Here is a 19,412-nt window from a genome sequence, read left to right as displayed (position 1 = left end):
TCCCCAACTCTAAACTGAAGCTAGTCATGTACCCTGACCACCTCTCCAACTAGGAATTTGTGAGGCTCTGTTTGCTAACTCCCAAAAGGGATGAAAGCTAAATGAAACACTGAATTTCAGCAGTTTTCCCTCATATGCTTTAGAAACTAACAAAGCAAGTGAGTCTCTTCAGTAGAACCAAAGCAGACAGGCCCTCAGAGGACGGCCTGGCTCTGGCACTTTGCAGCTTTGACAGAGATGAAGTTGCTCTAAGGGTGGGCCTTATTGGATTTCAGTGTTATCCCTGTGTTTGAGGAAAGGTTAAAGCTAGAACCCGAACCTAAAACTATTTGATAAGGTCTAGGCTATTGTCCTCTCCAAACACAACTCGCCCTTCCTTTCAAGTTCAATTTTGATTCACAGAAAACTGATCATTAAAATCCTTCTGAAATTTGGGCATGAAAATTGCTGTTATTTACCAACCAGGTGAATTTTCTCCAAAAGACAAAGGGGTAAAGCACACTTTTTGAAATTTCTGTTTGTTGGCAGAGAAGTCTAAAACAGCTTTAAACTTTTAAAAGATTGACTCCTAGTCATATGTTACATTTCATAAAACTTTTTTACTTGACTCTAAACTACTTCCTGACTCTCCCCACTGCTATCATTCCTGTCTGATTTGTATTTTTTTAATTTAGCTGAACATTTTTAAAGTACAGAGAATGATTGTATCACAGAGCCCATAGCAAAGTGAGCTGTTTTACTTTCACAGTGGTGAGATGCCAAAGTGGGACACATCCACTTATTGTTTTACATGCATGCCTTTAGAAACTGCTTAGAAAAAGCAAATATTCCTTAGCCTCAGAGTAAATTGTTTCTCTTGAGAATAAAACTAAAGAATTTACTGAATCTCACATGCATATTGCAACAGTGACCACCAACCTCCTTAAAGAGTGTAAATAACTGTGGTTCCTATATTAAAGATGGGATCTAACATATTTCATGTATGACATGAAAGCTAGACTACCTTCACCACAAAGTCATGGAAAATGCTGACAACCAGAATTTATGACCCCCTCAGCATAGCTAATGCACAGCAGCAGCTTTGGCCCTCGAAGGTGGGTCCCCACTTCCTTAAGCAAGAATCCTGAAGAAGTATTAGAAGTTTGACATCCGTTCTAGAAATCAAATTTCTGTTTGTCCTGATACCAATATGTCTTTGTTGATGGTCTCTCTTGAACATGATGAAAATTTCTATAGCATAGATATATGCATTTTACATACTGAGGAAGGGAAGCTTCAATATAGGGATGGGCCACAAAAATCTAAAATTGTCTTAGTTTTCAAAGATGATCATGTTAGGATGATAGTCATGATTCAAGAACATGTCTGCAAGATTTGCCTTAACCTCACTTTTATCTGTGTTTTAATTTTATTGCCAATACAGTGGGAAGTGGTAAGATGTTGGCGCCTGGTAATACAGGACAGACAGTACTGTCTATAGGTTTTCAGGACTCTTGGAAATTATAGCTAAACAGAAGGAAAATGGCTCATTTCTAGTTTGTTCATTTGCATTTGAGGAACTCTCCTCACACATTGGTGAAGCTCATTTTTCCTTATGCACTACTTCTTACTCTTACCTCTCATTTAATTTTCTGGTACTTTTAGAATTGGTACCAACAAAATGTATCTCAGTTCTGTTCCCTCAATATGAGAATGCCTCAGTACATTGCCATTCACCCTTCTTAGAGGGAGGCATAGCCAACTGACTAACCTGGCCAACAGACAAAAGAAAAACCCTATAAGGAATCAGAGCCAGTGATTATTGGGCTCTCCCGGGTGAGGGGATGGTTCTACTGGTATCTATTAAGAGAGAGAAAAGCAAAGAGGCCTGAAGTGGGCAAGGGGTTGAATAGAAGACCCCAGTTTCTGGGGAGACTCTTCATCTACAGAGGTCAGTCCCTTTTCCACACTTGCCCCTGTTTACCATACACTCTAGGACCTGAAGTGAGACATGGTAAGTCTCCTAGGTGTTTGTAATACCTGGTCTGATCTAGTTGTAATGCTAAGAAGGATCACACTGTTCCCAACTTCCATGGATTCGGGAGCAGAGTGATGGAGGAGAGGCAAATATGTGGAAATAGTGCCATGACATGTGAGGCATGTGGCTCTCTTCTGGATGATTCTGCACTTGACGAAAAATATTCTGAGGTCTTATTATAGTTCTTTCAGTCCAGCTCCCGATAGAATCTTACTGCATAGTCTCAACAAATGGAGCCCAAAGAATGGCTAGTCAGACATTATGCTAAGTGAAATAAGCCACTCATAAAAGGAAAAATATTGCACGGTTCCACTTACATGAGGCACTTAGAGCCATCAAAGTCACAGAGTCAGAAAGGAGATTGGTGGCTGCTGGGGGCTGGGAGAAGGTAAAGATGCGGAGTTAGCGTTTGAAAGGCACAGAGTTTCACTTGGAGAAGATGGACCAGTTCTGGAGATGGATGGTGGTGGTGGTTGCACTGTGATGTAAATGTACTTGGTAATAATAATAGTTAAAAAAGAATGGCTAACCAAAGAACGAAGTGGGGCTATGTCAGAGCTGCCTACCTTTTCTGTGCATTCTCCAGCTGGCTTTCTTCCATTTTATGCTCTTTTTTGGCTGTGGAAGAGAAATAATTATGATTGAAACAGTGTGTTCTCCCAGTACCTTCTTGTGCACTCTTATAACTTTGGTTACACGCATCCATTACCAAAGTAAGTCTGAATTCAGGGGTTGGCAGCCCGACCACACGTTCTGGAAATGCCCTCATTTCATTACATCTATGACCACTGCTTTCTTGACAACAGCCATAGTCACCATATGATTTGTTGTTCTCATTGGGACACTTCTGAGAGTGAAAGTAGGTGATATTGATAATTATACCTGGACAGAGACATAAATTGGGATAATCCTGGCCAGACTGGTACACGTGGTCTACCTATTAGCTGGCCTCTTTGTGGGCCTTGATTTGTGCTTGACACTCACCCCCCTTCCAGAACATAATAAACTCAATACCATTTGCAGCAGTTCTGCTCAGATTCAAGCAAATTCACTGGACCCTTTCACATCCTGCTTCTATACCATGGGCCCCCTGGCAGTCTGGGGAAGCCTATGAGAAAGGGAAACCTTTCTCAGAATGTTTTTTTGTTTGTTTGTTATCATTAATCTACAATTACATGAAGAACATTATGTTTACTAGGGTCCCCTCTTCACCAAGTCCCCCCCACCAACCCCATTACAGTCACTGTCCATCAGCGTAGTAAGATGCTGCAGAATCCCTACTCGTCTTCTCTATTGTACAACCCTCCCCGTGCCCCACACACACATTATACATGCTAATCATAATACCCCCTTTCTTTTTCCCCACCCTTATCCCTCCCTTCCCTCCCATTCTCCCCAGTCCCTTTCCCTTTGGTAACCGTTAGTCCATTCTTGGGTTCTGTGATTCTGCTGCTGTTTTGTTCCTTCAGTTTTTCCTTTGTTCTTATACTCCACATATGAGTGAAATCATTTGGTACTTGTCTTTCTCCACCTGGCTTATTTCAGTGAGCATAATACCCTCTCGCTCCATCCATGTTGTTGCAAATTGTAGGATTTGTTTTCTTCTTATGGCTGAATAATATTCCATTGTGTATATGTACCACATCTTCTTTATCCATTCATCTACTGATGGACATTTAGGTTGCTTCCATTTCTTGGCTATTGTAAATAGTGCTATGAGCTCAGAATGTTTTTAAGTACATTAAAAAATACTTAACATTATTAAGGAAATCAATGATGCTGAAATACAATTTAGAATTTTAGAATTAAGATTAAGAACCCATGCTCTGTAGGGACTATAAGGAGGTTTGATTTTTGGGTGGTTCTTTTACATATTCTTCTCTCTAATGAGAAGATAATAATTATTGTATGATGATACTGCTCTTACACTTAAAAAATCTAGAAAACAGGCAAGTTATAATCTTTATGAGCCTTAAGATTCCTTTCATTTAAGGCTACATTAATGTAAAATGAATGGGAAAAATTAATTATATCTAGGGCATATTTTGTGATACTTCCTGAAAAGTATTAAAAGATTTAAAAATACTATTTTACTAAGCCTAGCTCTGACATGTACTACCTGTGTGGCTGTGAGCAAGTTACTCACAACAAACTGCATAGTTATTGCCTTCTCTGTCCTACAAGAATAGCCACAGTGACTGCAGTTACACAGCTGTTATAAAGACTAAACAGTATAGGTAAAGTGCTTAGCACATAGTATGTGATAAGTGACATGGCAAGAAATATTAATACCTCATCACTACTAACTTAATCACTGATTTTAAAGTACAAATTTTAGCTAGTTGCTCTCCTGCTTAAAAACCTCTAAAGTTTTTACAATGTCCCATTGGGCCCTGCAAGTCTGCCCCCTGGTTCCTTTGTGACATCACATCCTCTTGTCCATGCTCATTCCCTTCCAGCCTCACTGGCTGGCTTGCTGAAGCTTGAGCATGCTGAGCACGTGCCCTGGGGATGTTCGCACTTGTCAGTCCTCCCTGGGGCGTCTTGCCGCACTCTTTGCATGACTGGCCACCACTGGCTCCCTTACTCCACTGAGGTCTCAGCTCTCACATCACCTTCTCAGACTTCATTAAATAAAAGATCAGTCCTTGCCGCGCATCCCGCCCCTCCCCCAACTCTAGCTCCTTGGTTACCTTTGCCCTCATGGCTTGTTTACCTGACAGACTCTCCGTTGACCTGTGTTTATTAAATGGCAAATGAATGCAAGCTCTGGGAGAGCAGCGACTTCATTTGGCTTGTTTCCTGTTGTGCCTCAAACATGGGAAGAATGCCTACTTATTATGTAAACTATTTTAGCTTAAAAATACATGTAGTGGATAAAGCTTCCTCAAAAAAGAGCTACTTAGTTTTTTCAACATAAAACTTTACATTTAAAATATGAACATAAGTTAAAGAAGCACGTCAGTCTGAAGTTTTACACTATTATATAACTGGTAAATTTCAATGATCAAAATGATCTTCTTACTTTAACATGATTTGGCTTTGATAACGACACCATTTTAAGTAAAGTTACAGTTACAGCCATCTTTTGCAGTATGATTTCCTCTCCTCATAGCAGAAACCTTCGTGAATTAGTCTGGTATTTAGCCAGTAAGATACCAAGAAGTGACCTATCTCTTTCACAGGCTACCAGGTTCCCCAAGATGTGAAACAAACTAGTGGTTTGTTCCTATCCAGTGATTCTTAATTATGTGCATGGCCAAACAGGAGGAAAAATTCCTTTGAGGCCTGAGTGATCTTCCTGGAGTACCTTTGCTGTTCTCCATCTCCAGATGGTTTCTAACTAGATACTTCAGGCTGTGCTAAGTGGACTGTGGTCAAGCTGTTGTTGCATATAAATTGAGTGACAAGAAATATCCTTTCCACACTGAGTTAACCATTAGATAAAGATTTTGCAAGAGCTCTATGAATATGGTTCTTTGGAAAAAGCCAGCATCCAAAATGTGAATAGATGTAATACTAAAAGGTAATGCGCACTGGAGATCCTCTGAGAGCCTGAGAGGCGGAAAGCCTTCAGGAAATGAGAAAAATCTAGGGTCTCAGTTTTTTCTAACAAAGGGCCCATGTATGGATAGGAATGGCAGCCACCTTCACCGTAGGTCTTCAATGCTCTATGAGCCTGAATATTTCTCCTGCTACAATGCGTGAAATTTCCAGCCATGCCATTAGACATTTTAAGTTTTCAAAACACTCTAAACAAAACAAAACACATTACCTGGAAGGAATATGTTTAAAGACTGGAGTCACACACCCAAATTCTAATATCACCAACAAATAAAGTAACTGTAGGCCAGGTGTAAGAATCCTAATAGTCAGAAATTCTATTCCTGGCTTCTTAATACTGGAACTGATACTGTCTCTGTGTAGGGAAGCCAACAGGGCATGGTAGGGAAGTGGGAAAGGCCACGCTCCGCTTATGGGAGGGAAGGCACTTGCCATGGATATGAGATCATCTACCTTTTTCAAAGAAGCTAGGATTTTTAAATGATTGCTCCCAAGCTAAAACAAAAATGTCTCAAACATACTATAGGACAAAGAGGATATTCCTGGTGGCCATATCTGGCTCTGGAGGCTCTAACTTAAGCCTCTAATAGCTATTGACAAGATGATGTACAAGGGTTTGTTCTTTAATTGCACCTGCTAGACCCTATTCTAGGTGCTTAGGACCCTGCAGTGAAGAAAGCAGGCAAGAGTCCTTACAGAACTTTCACTCTAGTTGGGGAAGACAGAGAGTAAAGCCTGAGAGAATATGATCTAGTGCAAGTAATTTTTGATAAGGGGAAGCAAAAAAAAAAAAATCTCAGCATGATTGTAGCCTGTAGAAGGAGACTTACGCAGGTTACTGAACCAGGGGGTGCCTGGGTGGCCAGGGCATGCCACACAGGTACAAGGTACAACAAAGGAACGGGACAATGTTTAAATTGAAGATGGCAAGTCTTAGACGAAAATTTTCATTACCCTACACTCTGACTAGCAGTGGCCCTGAATCTCTGTGTGGGATTTACTCAGTCTTCTACTCTATTCTACAAAGCTGCATGGATAGTAGTATTTAGGTGCTCCTTTTTCAGTCTAAATTTGGTACTGTGAATGTGGTGGTGGTGGTGGGGGCACTGGGTAGCCTTCTTAGAAGAGTAAGTTTAGAATTGCTGTCAGATACTGACACAGCACCAGGGGAGACAGAGAAATGCCAGGCATTTCCAAACTTGCTCTTCTCTTTCCTTCACAAGAAGCTGTTGCATTGTCTGCAATGAGTTACGTATTTTTATTTCCAAGTCAGGGGAATAAAGTAGCTAGCTGCTTAGAATGATGACAGTCTCACATTTCAAGATAATAAAAACAATAAGTCAGAGTACTAAAAATTAGAAATTTCACTCAACATCAATTCTGCCTTGCAAACTCCTTCACTAAGGCTATGTACACACTGATGATGGTGACTTTCTGTAAATGCTTGGAGAAAGTGGAGTGTTAAGTTTCTATAATTTTTGTGTCACTAGTAGGGCTGCATTTTTGCCTCTCTTATTTTTCTACTTTAAAGAATAATATTTATTTTTCATAATTCTATGTTTCAGAGAAAGCAACATGGTTTCTTTAGATGTTTCTTGTTTAAGGATGTAAGATATGAATGTGGATTTTATTTAATGCAGCCTTTACTAAATAAAGACCATTTGCTTCTGTGTACATCTTAAATGCCTTGAAATTTTGTTTCTTGGTTCCTTTGATGGCTTTTGTCTAATTAGTCATCATAAAATCACCCCACAATAACAATTCTGAAATCCTTAAGTACTGTGGCCTACCAAGTGAAGCAGATATAGGCCTTTCTATTCAATGGTTGTAGGCCCAAGGAAGGCACCTCAGAACTATAGTTCAATACCAAGGTTTAAGCCCAGTTTCATCACTTAACATGCCATAGACAAGTTGCATGTGTCCTAGTTTCCTCTCTGTAAAATGAAGATAACAGTTACCTACCACATACAATGGCTACATGAAAGGACATATGACTGCTGAACAAGCATCCCTGCAGTCAGACCTTGATGGTTCCATGTAATGTTGAGGCTGATGGGGGTTCAAACTTCCAATGGGATGTCTGCTTTGACAAAGCTAAATTCAGGTGTAGCAAAGTGGGAAGAGCTTGGCGTTGCATCAGGAGGACCTGGGTTAAATTTCTGCTCTGTAACTTAACTGAAAGGCCTTGGGGAAGCCATTTAACTCCACTGAGCCTTACCCATAGAATTAGAATAATATGATCTACCTCGTAAGGTGGCTGTGATTATTGGATGTAGTGAACATGAAAGATTAACACAGTGACTGACATATGCCAGGCACTCAAAAATGGCTTCCATTTACTAATTGTCAGCTAGAAGGAAATTCTAGTGGTCACTATTCCAGCTCTCTGACTTTGGGATGAATAATACAAAATTTCAAGCAAAATGTTCCTTTCTTTGTTAAGAATGCTCACCATCACTCAGTAGACAGTTGTTCTGCCTGTGATCATTTTCAAGTAGATGAAGTGTCTTGAGCTCCAGCCTCAGTATCCCCATTTCACTCACAAAGCTGACATCCTTAACATTTCCCTTAGAGCTTTCTACAGAAGAGTGTTCCCTAGGTCCAACCTAAAGTAATTCTGTTTGCTGTTTCAGCCCATTTTGTTTTATTCAGTACTTGGGGGCAAAAGAAACTGATTTACAATTTTGCAAATGCCTGGGAGTCTAGAGGGTAGGTGTGAAGGAAGAGGTGTTTAATGATTCTCATCTACATCTTTTTCCACTTTGCGATCATTGAGTTATGCAATCTTTGACCTGATTAACTGAACCACTTCCACAGTGGTTAAGTCACAAATGAAAGATAATGATACAGAGGTCTGTTTTAAAAAGGTAAGATTTCTGAGAGCAAAGACTCCCTCTTTAAGCTGTAGGCTCTGTATGGCGACCTATAACAGGCTCCCTGCATTGCACAAGAAACCCAGTTCTCTGCATTGCCACCAAACTGCCAATTTACAAGGCAAACTGGATTATGTCATGGCTCTGCTGAATGTGCTCTCTAGCACCCCCTCTGTCCAGGATGAAGTACACCCATGTTGCACAGTAAGCCCTTCAGGGGACTTGGCTCCTGCTACTTCCCTTAGGCACCCCAGGATCCTGTCACATGGGATTCCTCACTGTTTCTGCCACTCAACCTGTTTTCTTGTTCCTTTATTTTAGGGCATATTACTGCTTTCTCTGCTTTGAATGCCTCCTCATCCCTGCCTTTCTCCTTCCCCAACACCCCTGCTATAAACCTGTTTTCAATTTCCCAAAACCAAGCTTTGAAGTTACCTCCTTCATGAAGCCCTCCACAGGGTGCTTCTCCTCCATGGAGAAGGGAGCTTCTGTTTCTGAGGAGCTCCAAGAGCACTGCATCCACATGTGTGGGATGTACTGAGATCATCTGCTGGCAGTCTGCTTTTCCTGCTAGATTCTGGGCTTCTTGAGGAAAGCCACCAACTACTTCATAGATTTTCTCTCATCTAAGACCTGGTAGCTACTCCACTTATTTGACAGATGGGTAAACTGATGGCAAGGGACCCACACCAACAGCACACAATTCCTGCTCATCATCTCCCCACTGGGGGACCAGAGCACATTTCCTGGCGCAGCAATTTCTAATCTTCCATTTATTTTATTTTATTTTTTTGAGAGGGCATCTCTCATATTTATTGATCAAATGGTTGTTAACAACAATAAAATTCTGTATAGGGGGGTCAATGCTCAATGCACAATCATTAATCCATCTCAAGCCTAATTCTCATCAGTCTCCAATCTTCTGAAGCATAACGAACAAGTTCTTACATGGTGAACGAATTCTTACATAGTAAATAAATTCTTACATGGTGAACAGTACAAGGGCATTCATCACAGAAACTTTCGGTTTTGATCATGCATTATGAACTATAAACAATCAGGTCAAATATGAATATTCGTTTGATTTTTATACTTGATTTATATGTTGATCCCACATTTCTCCCTTTATTATTATTATTATTATTTTTATTTTTAATAAAATGCTGAAGTGGTAGGTAGATGCAACATAAAGGTAGAAAACATAGTTTAGTGCTGTAAGAGGGCAAATGTAGATGATCAGGTGTGTGCCTATGGACTAAGTATTAATCCAAGCTAGACAAGGGCAGCAAAACATCCACGGATGCAGAAGATTTCTCTCAAAGCAGGGGGGTGAGGTTCTGAGCCTCACCTCTGTTGATCCCCAATTTCTCACCTGATGGCCCCCCTGCGACTGTGCCTGTCTTAGGTTGTTCCTCCCTTGAGGAATCTTACCCGTCTCTGGCTAACCAGTCATCTTCCGGGGCCATACAGGGAGATGTAAAGTTGGTAAGTGAGAGAGAAGCCATATTGTTTGAAAAGGTTAGCTTTTTACTTCTTTGCAGATTTATGCCCTGTGGCTTCTATGCCCAGCACTTGTCTCGAGGTATCTTTACCACCTGGAGGAATTATGATACTCGGTAAATTCGATATGAGGCATGAATTCTATTTAAGGGTTGTAATTAGAAAGGAAGAAGAAAAGCTATAGAGGTAGCATATGGAAGAAAACATGGGAGGATTGATTATTTCTTTGACATATCTTCTTGTAGAGTACCTTAAGTATGTATAGGTTTTAAACTACTAACTAATTTGCACACACATATTAACATAATAGGAATACGGTGACATAAATAAAGCAAATCTATAATTACCATCCATCGCCGGTGAAGCCAAGAAAACCATTTAGGCACCCTAGGCATTTGTGAAAATTTGTCTATGATATGATGGATATTGTCCAACTGTACTTGAACAGTCTGAGAGAAATCAGACAAATTAAAGCAGCCCATTTCTGGGATCTGTTCACATCCCATATGTTCTTTTAACCATAGATAGTCTATAGTTATAAGATTTTGGAGTGCTACAACTTGCACCCCTCCTGGTTGAGTTCCAACAGTACAGATCTGGTCAAATTCGTTGTCTCACTGTATGCACATGCCAGCCTAGACATCTCCCTCCTCATTCCAATGGCAAGTCCAGGAAATGGTGGGGTGGATGCAGCCACAACCGCAGCATCGCCCAGATCCCTGTCTTCCATTTATTTTTTGCAACAAAGTAGAACAGAGTCCAATAGAATCAAGGGGCAAGAGAGTACTACTTTTCATCCTGTTATACCCTGTTTTAGATTGCTGTTATCTAGACTGCTATACCACAGGTACAATAACATTAAACCTTGAGTTTCACCTGCATCAGACTGAATTTTTAAAATACAGCAATAATGAACAATGTACAGGTAAAATGACATTCTCAAAAAATATTCAGACTAAGAACATTCATCATGTAAATGTACCAAAACAACCAAAGTTTTATCCTCAAGAGGGTGGCATTCTGTATCGAAGTGGCTGAAAAAGGAGGTCACTCTTCAAAGAAAGTGGGGTTTTATGCCAAATATAATTAAGTCATATTTATGGAAACCCATCTGGGAGGTAATAAATTGTGAAATGAGGGAAAGGGACAGACGTTGGAATATCTTCCTAGTATTCTTTACACAGTCTATTACACTTTAATATACCATGGTTTATGGACCTGACATGGTTGGTATAAACCAACAGGATGCACAGTAAAGAAGCTGTTTTTATTATAGCTCTACAAAGGAGCCAGGTGATGCTAACACAGAAACAAAGGGACCCCATTCCACTTTTTGTGGTATCCATCTGAGGTGAATACGGCAGTCATTTTTCATTTCTTAGAAAATCATCCCGACATGTACTTCCCAGGAAAAAAGAATGCATTCAGCAACAGAGGCAACAACATGCTGATGTTGGAAAGGGGGATGACTTTTTAACACTTACTTGAGAGGAAAAAATATAAATATATGGAACCATTGAGTTATGGAGGGGTCTCACCCTTATACTTTTTCTCTTAGTATGCTTGCCCACAGAGGATATCCTCCTGTCTTCTTATTTTATAAGTTTTCTGACTGTTGTTAAATTAGATGGATGATCGTTTCTGGCCTGTTACAGAGTTTACATTTGCAAATGTCTAGCTGGATGGTAAAGTAAAGAGCCATCTGTGAGATTTTTCTGTGTAAATTGGCATGGGGCTGTGTAAAGGCATGATATCAAGATTGCTATTATATGGGTATAATTTGATTTCCAGGTTCAAGGCTAAAGTGCACTAGAGAACTTAGTCTTTCGATGCAGGTATCAAGTAAAAGACATTGCCTCACAAGACTTTGAGGGGGACTTTAGAGTTATAAAATCAAAACCCAGACAAAAGGAGCCTTACAAGTTATCTAGTTCAACCCTCAGGCTAATGTTTGAGCTGGGATCCTCTTGTATTCAGTCAGACTTTCCAGATCTCATCTTTTTCCTCATTTCTATTTGCCATTTTCAGTTGCCCTTTATAACTCAACCTGAATATTTTTAGGGGCACCAAAAGAAAGCAAAATGTTGGTACCAGCTAACTTGGACACCTGGGCCTTTCTCCACCAAGTTTCTTCAACTGAACTGCAGGAGTCAAAAAATGATTTGAGCAGTCATTCTCTCGGCTGCCTCCTCCATATCCAACCATATGCATAGGAAGAAGTCAGCTCTTTACACACAACGGTGGCCTTTGGGCAACAGGGCTTAATACTCTCATAAATGATTGGAGAAAGTTCAGATGCACTCAAGCTTACAAATGACTTAAGATCTTAAGTTTACATTTAGATTTTTTATTTCTATACTCAGGAATGATAACATTCAAATACCTCATAAAATATCTCATTGGTATAATAATTCAAATTAGGAAAACCTCTCTGGTTATATAATGAAAAGAACTGTATTATTCTTTTATATTCTGTGATGACCATAAAAACTATTTGTGTAGGTAGTGAGTACAGTTTAAAAGACCATAATTTAATACTAAGTGTTCACCAGATCATGCACCTATTGGTTCTCTGTAGTAACTATTGCAAAATAAACATTTTATACATTCACAGTTCTAGAAGGTAATCAGACTCAAAGTATAATTGGGATCTAAATGGAGTAAATCTATCCACTTTTATTTATTTGTAAGTCAACCCACTGTAAAAGCTCTATGATTCTTTTTTAAAAAATACACCATCACCTTAGATGGGACTTCTGCTCCCTCAGGTCAATTTTTTCAAACATTCATATTGACACAACACTTGATCTTCAGATTTATGAATTCTGCTTATTCTTCTTATAGGCAACCATTGAACTGACCCTTAATATTCCATAATCTTTTTCCTCTGTTTCTGCACAGTCCAGGGAAGTCTCTCAATGTTGTACAACTATCAGTATAGAGCGATTTTTTGGATTCAAGATGATACAGAAGCAATTACTTGAGAAAGTTGGTAAGTTGACCTAGCTATAACCTACTCTCACAATTTTATTTTACAGAAATGAGAAAATGGAGACCCAAGTGGATGATTTTCCTGGGTGACACGGATAGTGGTGGAATCCTGGTCTCTTGACTCATAATCCAACAGACTTTCTGCTATTCCCCAATGGGCTATGTTTTTCTCTAGAATTTGCAGACACTAGGGTGGTATCTTAGAGCTGCACTATATTGTACAATTTCTATAGGAGTGTATACACCAGAAAGTGCCAAGTTGGAATTTCAGCTTTCACTCTAAATTTCCTGACTCTTGCTGCTTTAAAACAGACCGTGGGGGTAAAATTTTAGAATGATCCAGTGAGAGGCTCATTAACACTAATGGGAGTCAGGTGCTTGTGTTCTCAAACAGGGCCTAAAATTCTCCATGTCATCTCAACTTGTAGGCTCAATATATCTTTAACTTAACAGCATTAATAGAAGTGACAACGCTTTTACAAAAATATTTAAAAATTTTTTTCACAGATACTTCTAAACAAGCATATTTTAAAATATAATTTTCACTTGAGAATAATTTGTTCATAAATCCTGTTTCCTACAGTGTCTTCCCTATCTGCCTGCCATCTCATTCCCAACAGGTAGGCTCAGCCCTTCTGCAATGCTTTAGAATTTTTTCAGGGGCCATGTAGGGATAGTGAATTCTTCAATCTCATCAGTCAGAGAGCAGACACTAAATGAGTCATCATTTAGGAAATATTAGGAGTCGCAAAGAAGCTGGATTTGTAAAAGAGGGCTAATGCCCTCATTTTGTTTCATCAAGAACCTTGGTGAAATTTTAAACAATGGGTTCAGAGTCTTGAGGCTCTAAATAGCCACCTGGTGATCAATCACAGGTATGCTGATATTGGAAGGTTTTTCCCAAACAATTCCTCCTGTCGTGGTATTAGCACTAACCTAGGGTGTCCAATTTCTAGAAGTCATGGACTATATGGTTTTTATATCTTAACTTTGTATTCAAAATGCTTAGCACTTGAGACTATAAACTTTGTGTTTATAAATCAATAACTTATTGCTGTATTAATTGATGAGAATGACTACATAAGCACCTGTCAGCTTGAATTTGTAAGGAGGTTCATGAGCAAAGTGGTGACCGGCTCCATGCTCATTTTTTTTTTTTTTTGATTTAAGGTAGTTCTTCAAAAGCAAGGGCCTCATTTATTGGTTGTTTTTAAAAAATTTTCACATAGTATTTAGTACTTTAGTTCTAAGTATTTCTTAAGCTTTGCGTGAACCAAAATGGGGGGAAAAAAGTTCACCAATTGGCTTCTTTGGCTTTCCCATAACTGCCTCTGATGACCGTCTTTGTTATTTAGGTCCATTACTGATTCTTCATGCCTCAACTTGTCCATCTGTACGCTGGACACAATGAAGCTTCACATTTGAGAACTAGCTTGGGAAAACCTAAGACATTACCTAGTGGAAACCTCTCATACTATAGTTTAAAAGTAAGTAAAATCAAACAATAGGGGATTGAATAAATAAACATCAGAATTTTATTATAGTAGACTAGTCTACTGGATCAGGACTCCTACAGACCACAGCTAATGGGATCCAAGGATGGTCTAATACAACTGATCAGAATAATCAGATGGAAGGTGGTGGTGGTGGTATGATAAATATGCACTAAGTATTAAGGGTGTGCCCGGTGATACGCTAAGGGATTTATATGGATCATTTAACCTTTCCAATGCACGTATCAGGTGGTTTCTCTTTGTGGATAAGAGTGGACTCAAAGCTTCAACTTGCTCTATTACTTTCTAGTTGTTGAACTTGGGCAAGTTGTTGAACTTGGCTAAGATTGAATTTCCTAATCTATAAATGGAGGCACTAATAGGACCTATATTAGATAGTTTTAATAATTCAATGAGATGTGTGTGAGGTGCCCAGCTATTGCACCTGGCACATAAATTCAGTAAATGTCAATATTACGATCATTCCTACCACCACCACCACAATACTTAGTTGTCCAAGGACATTTGCTTGTTCAACTTTTTCTCAGGTTCCCATGAGGCTTGTCTGAGTAATGGAGAATTCTGTTTTTCCTTTAGTAACATGTGTACCCCTCCAATTAACTCCCCAAGACCTAAGCAAATGTACCTGATCCAAATACCTCAAATTAGGCTTTTTAAAGGATATCATGGGAAACATAATGACATAGTTGTAAGTGAAAATATTTGGGAGGTAAAGCAGTAGATATGTTATGTTGAAAATTATGTTAAAAAATATATATCACAGAAATAAATGATATATCAATTAAAATTTTCAGAAGGTAATATACTAAAATATTATAGTTGCTATTTCTGCCTCTCTTATTGATAGGCTTTTTATTTTTCATGTCTTTAACTGTTTTTCAAAGAATTAGCATCATTTAATATAATCAGAGAAAGAAATCATATATGCTGTTTGGCAGCAACAGAGCACATTGAGAGTGAGTGACTTCCCTGAGGCCATACAACTAGTTTGGGGCACAAAAGCAAGAACGTGTCCCTTTATTCCAGTCTAGTTTTTGGTAGAGCATGCTGTCATTCTTTATGGGTTCCTGCTTTAAAAAACTACAAAACTCTTACATTACAGAGTAGCAAATTAGAGAAAAAAGAAGTCATAACTGAAAAACAAAGCATTCACAGTTCTAAACTCCTTTATTTATATCTTATATATATGAACACAGTTGAAATCCTATAATGTCTATAAAGTAAACATCTCACACTTTGATGAATTGTCCACAAATATATATAACATGAAGAATGGTTTTCATCATTGTAAAGATGTTATGCATGGTCAGATATCTGTGTGGCTTAAGATCGATCTCAACTTATCAAAAATGAAGAGAAAAAAAAAGCCATACTCATATATCAGATAAAATATAACATGGCATCCATACCTCTACCAAGAAGTTTTCCTCTTCATCTAGATTTATCTATACTGAAATTAAACTATGCTATTTACCTATCTTTATAGCATAAGACATTTGTTAAATAATTGAGGCTCTCTCCCTAGAGACGTTAAGTGCTCAGACGATCAGTCAGAAACAGGAATGTCCTCTCGGTGATCATGGAACACCCACTGCTACCTTTAAACCAGTTTCTTTTGGAGTGTTGGTGAAGGTTAAGGAGACCATATGTACAGGGCCACAGTGACGGAAGAAAGTCTAACTTTGACAACAATCTGCTATTGCTTTGAACACCAAAATAACTTTATCCACTTTTCTTTCACATGGTTAAGGACTTGTTGCAGCTGGAGTTTAAATTGGTCTACTAGGAATGGTACCCAAGAGTTACTTTAACTTCAGTAGTTGTAATGTTACTAAGACTCTAGGTGCGGGGAAGGTTAAGTAATAGTCTGTTTCTTGGGCATATTTCTAAGAAAAGAGAATACTGGAAGAACTGGGAATCCCAAAGAAGATACGGTAGGAAAATATTTTGCACATTTAAGTTGTTATGCTGGTACAAGTCAGGCAGAAGCACCATTAGCACAAGTGAGCATTATCAGTGTCAGGAGATGGAAACAAAGATGCTTGGTGTTAAAACTGAGCACACCTCTTCTAAGTCTGCCGGGGTGAAGGTGCTGATAGTGAACTTCATGGGGTCTGAGTTGGCTCCTCTGGAGTCACCTTTCAACTGTAACTGCCATCTGCCTTTTACCCCCTTTTTAACATAACTTTATATTTTCCCTGCATCTTAAAAGTAATAAATCCTCTTTTGGAACATTTGGATATTTGAGGAAAAAAGGAATAAGAAAAATGGTGCACATGCCTTTCTGAAGTATGGTCTCTACTAACATTTCAACTTATTTCCATAAATAAAAGTATATATTTATAATCACAATCATTTTGCTTTATTGTATAGTTGAGGTCATATTGAATATATATTCTGTTTCTTCCTTTTTCACTTAACACAGCAAGGCATAAGTCAACTTTTAATTGAACACTCATAGATAATTTATCATTTATAATTTAATTTACAATTATTGAAAATAATTGTTGAAAAATAAGCCTTTACTTCATAGTAGGTATGGAATCTATTCAGATAAAACAGAATAATTGTCTACCAACCCAGGATATCATTTCAAGAAGTTTCTGATATTATCTTTTAAATGTAATCTTGTAGGAGAAAAATGTTTAATTGTAAAGGACTATTAATATATCAAGTTAAGTTAAAGCAGATTTTTATCTTTTATTCAACTTGGAAATAATCCATTGCTTTACCTTTTCATCTTCTTTTTTGTGGCTTAGTAGAGACATGTTTTAGAAGACAGTAAGAAAATCATGTCTAATGCTGCAGAGTAAGTTGAAATTTCTTTCCACTATGCTTCAATCTAATATTTCTGTTCTGTATTTGGAAAATACAGGATAAAGAAAATATCTTTAATAGAAAAAAACACTGAAGGTCAGTATATGCTTGGAAGCAAGTGTGAGGCCTCTGAGTTTATGACAACACACACATCCTCTGTAGGAAATAGGTCTCCCTTCAAATCAGAGAGAGGTGGAAATGTTCAAATATTAGGTAAATTGGATAAGTGCCACTGTCTCCTTTAGGCAGGAGCCTGAAGCTAATTGTACAAATGGCATGAAGCTGATTTCAGAAAGGAGAAAGAAAAAAAAAAAGAAAAGCTCATGAAACCAGAGGCTTGAAAAGTTTTACTGGAGAAAAACCATAGCATTACCTCCTCCTGTGGGATGATAACAATGATTTATGAAGCTGAAGTCATTTCTTGTGATTGCGCTTCAGGGAGATTGGTTTCACATGATCTGTGAAGCCAGGCAACGCAAGCTCAAGAACCACCCCACATGTTCAGCTCAGGCTTGGAATCTGCCCTCTTCAAGGGGATTCCAGAGCTCTGCGGAGGGGGAGGAGAAGCCATTGCTTTCTGATCCATGAACCCCCTTCTCTCCTCCACAAGCTCATTAGGTGGACACTTGGCTCTCTCACTCTCTCTCTCCTTTTAAAAGCATTACTACCTTTGCATTGTAAATTCACAGCAGGATAGTAGCAAAGTCCAGATTAATTCCCCGTGGATTTATATGGGTCGTTCTCACCCGCGATGACTTGCACCATTTCAAAGGTGCTTGTGCTGCAGTTTTTACGGCTGGTCACTGACTTTATTCTAGCACATGGTGGCTGGTGCCGTGACATGAATTGAGTATTTTATTCCTGAATTAAAGTGGATATTTGACAGTTTCTGTCAGGAAGTTCAGAGCAAAGAATCTTTGAGACAAGATTTATTGCATATTTTATCTGGGATATGTCTGTTTCTTTGTTAGCTTTGGTCCTTCCCTTTTTCCTTATAAAAATTTAAGGAAGCTTTCCTAAAGAAATATAATGACTGATAGGGAAAAAAAATCCAAGGCTGAAGAAAAATATGGTCAAATGTTTGGGTATTTAGGACCTAATTTAAAAAACAAAACAAAAAGCAAAAAAAAAAAAATCCACTCCTCATTTTGAAGAGGAAAAACGACTCAGTCATGAATAAAAGCTCAGGGAAACAATGCTGTTATCACTGGCAATTACTTCATGGCTGGTTGAATGCCATTTATACAATGAAGTTAAAAATTTAAGTGCCTAGCCTACCATTTTCTGCATACTTGAAACAGGACTGGAAAGAATAATCTGCCTTTGATGTACGTTTTTAAGATTTCGCCATCCCAAATGGTGAACTAAATAGGAAGTCCAGCCACATGAGTGTGGAACCAAAAAATGTATAGATATTTAAACATTTAAAATTGATATGCCTACAGATAAATGAAGACAATTTCCAACCACAGTCTACCAGAACAATGTGAAGGGCGTGTATGAACTTCATTCATCCTCATCTAGAAGTTCCTCCTATCCTGGAGCAAGTGGGCACCAGAACAGAGATGTGTGATTGCATAGACACAGGGCTCAGAGTAGAGCCTTGGCAAAGACAGGCTACTTTTTCTTTTATCTGCCATGGGAGAGAGAGCCTTTACTTTGGAATACTGCAAAACTGAAAACAAAACTTCCACTCTTGAAGTTTGAAAAATTAATTTTTGATTACTTTAGGTAATATGCATTCTCCCTTTCAAAATGTTAAACATTACAGATAAATTCCTCTTTATGGACCTCTGCACCCCACCCTTTGCCGCAACACACATCCTCACCCACTCAAGACTCAACTACTGTTATTGATTTCAGGTATATCCTTCCAGAATTTCTGAGTGTCCCTGTGATGATATGCAAGGTGTTTCTAAGTCAGACATAGAGAAGTACTCTTGTGTGCTCATCAGGTATGCACAGCTTTATTTTTAGTTGAGGCTGAAAAATAGTCCTCCATTGGGGGAGTACCAGTTTATACGCCTCACAGGCAATAACTGATGTTATCAGACTAAAATTTTTCCAAATCACATAGATCTTGATACAAATCCTATTACAGTTATTGCAAGTATCTTTTCCCAGGCTTTTGCTTGC

The 19,412-nt window shown here is 38.6% G+C and overlaps 1 protein-coding gene across 4 annotated transcripts in view; it reads right to left on the bottom strand.

Annotated features, from left to right (window-relative positions):
* FMN1 (formin 1) overlaps nucleotides 1–19,412 on the bottom strand; it is a 410,926-nt gene that overhangs the window by 38,582 nt on the left and 352,932 nt on the right. For all 4 annotated transcript variants that reach the window (XM_073211578.1, XM_017655899.3, XM_073211580.1 and 1 more), the window contains one exon: nucleotides 2,584–2,635. In XM_073211578.1, the coding sequence (XP_073067679.1) occupies nucleotides 2,584–2,635 (52 nt within the window). The remainder of the gene's footprint in view (nucleotides 1–2,583; nucleotides 2,636–19,412) is intronic.

This window comes from Manis javanica, chromosome 8 (genome assembly GCF_040802235.1).
Source record: "Manis javanica isolate MJ-LG chromosome 8, MJ_LKY, whole genome shotgun sequence".
Classification (NCBI taxonomy): domain Eukaryota; kingdom Metazoa; phylum Chordata; class Mammalia; order Pholidota; family Manidae; genus Manis; species Manis javanica.
Note: the sequence above shows the minus strand (reverse complement) of the source record. Positions and strands in the feature narration are given on the sequence as shown.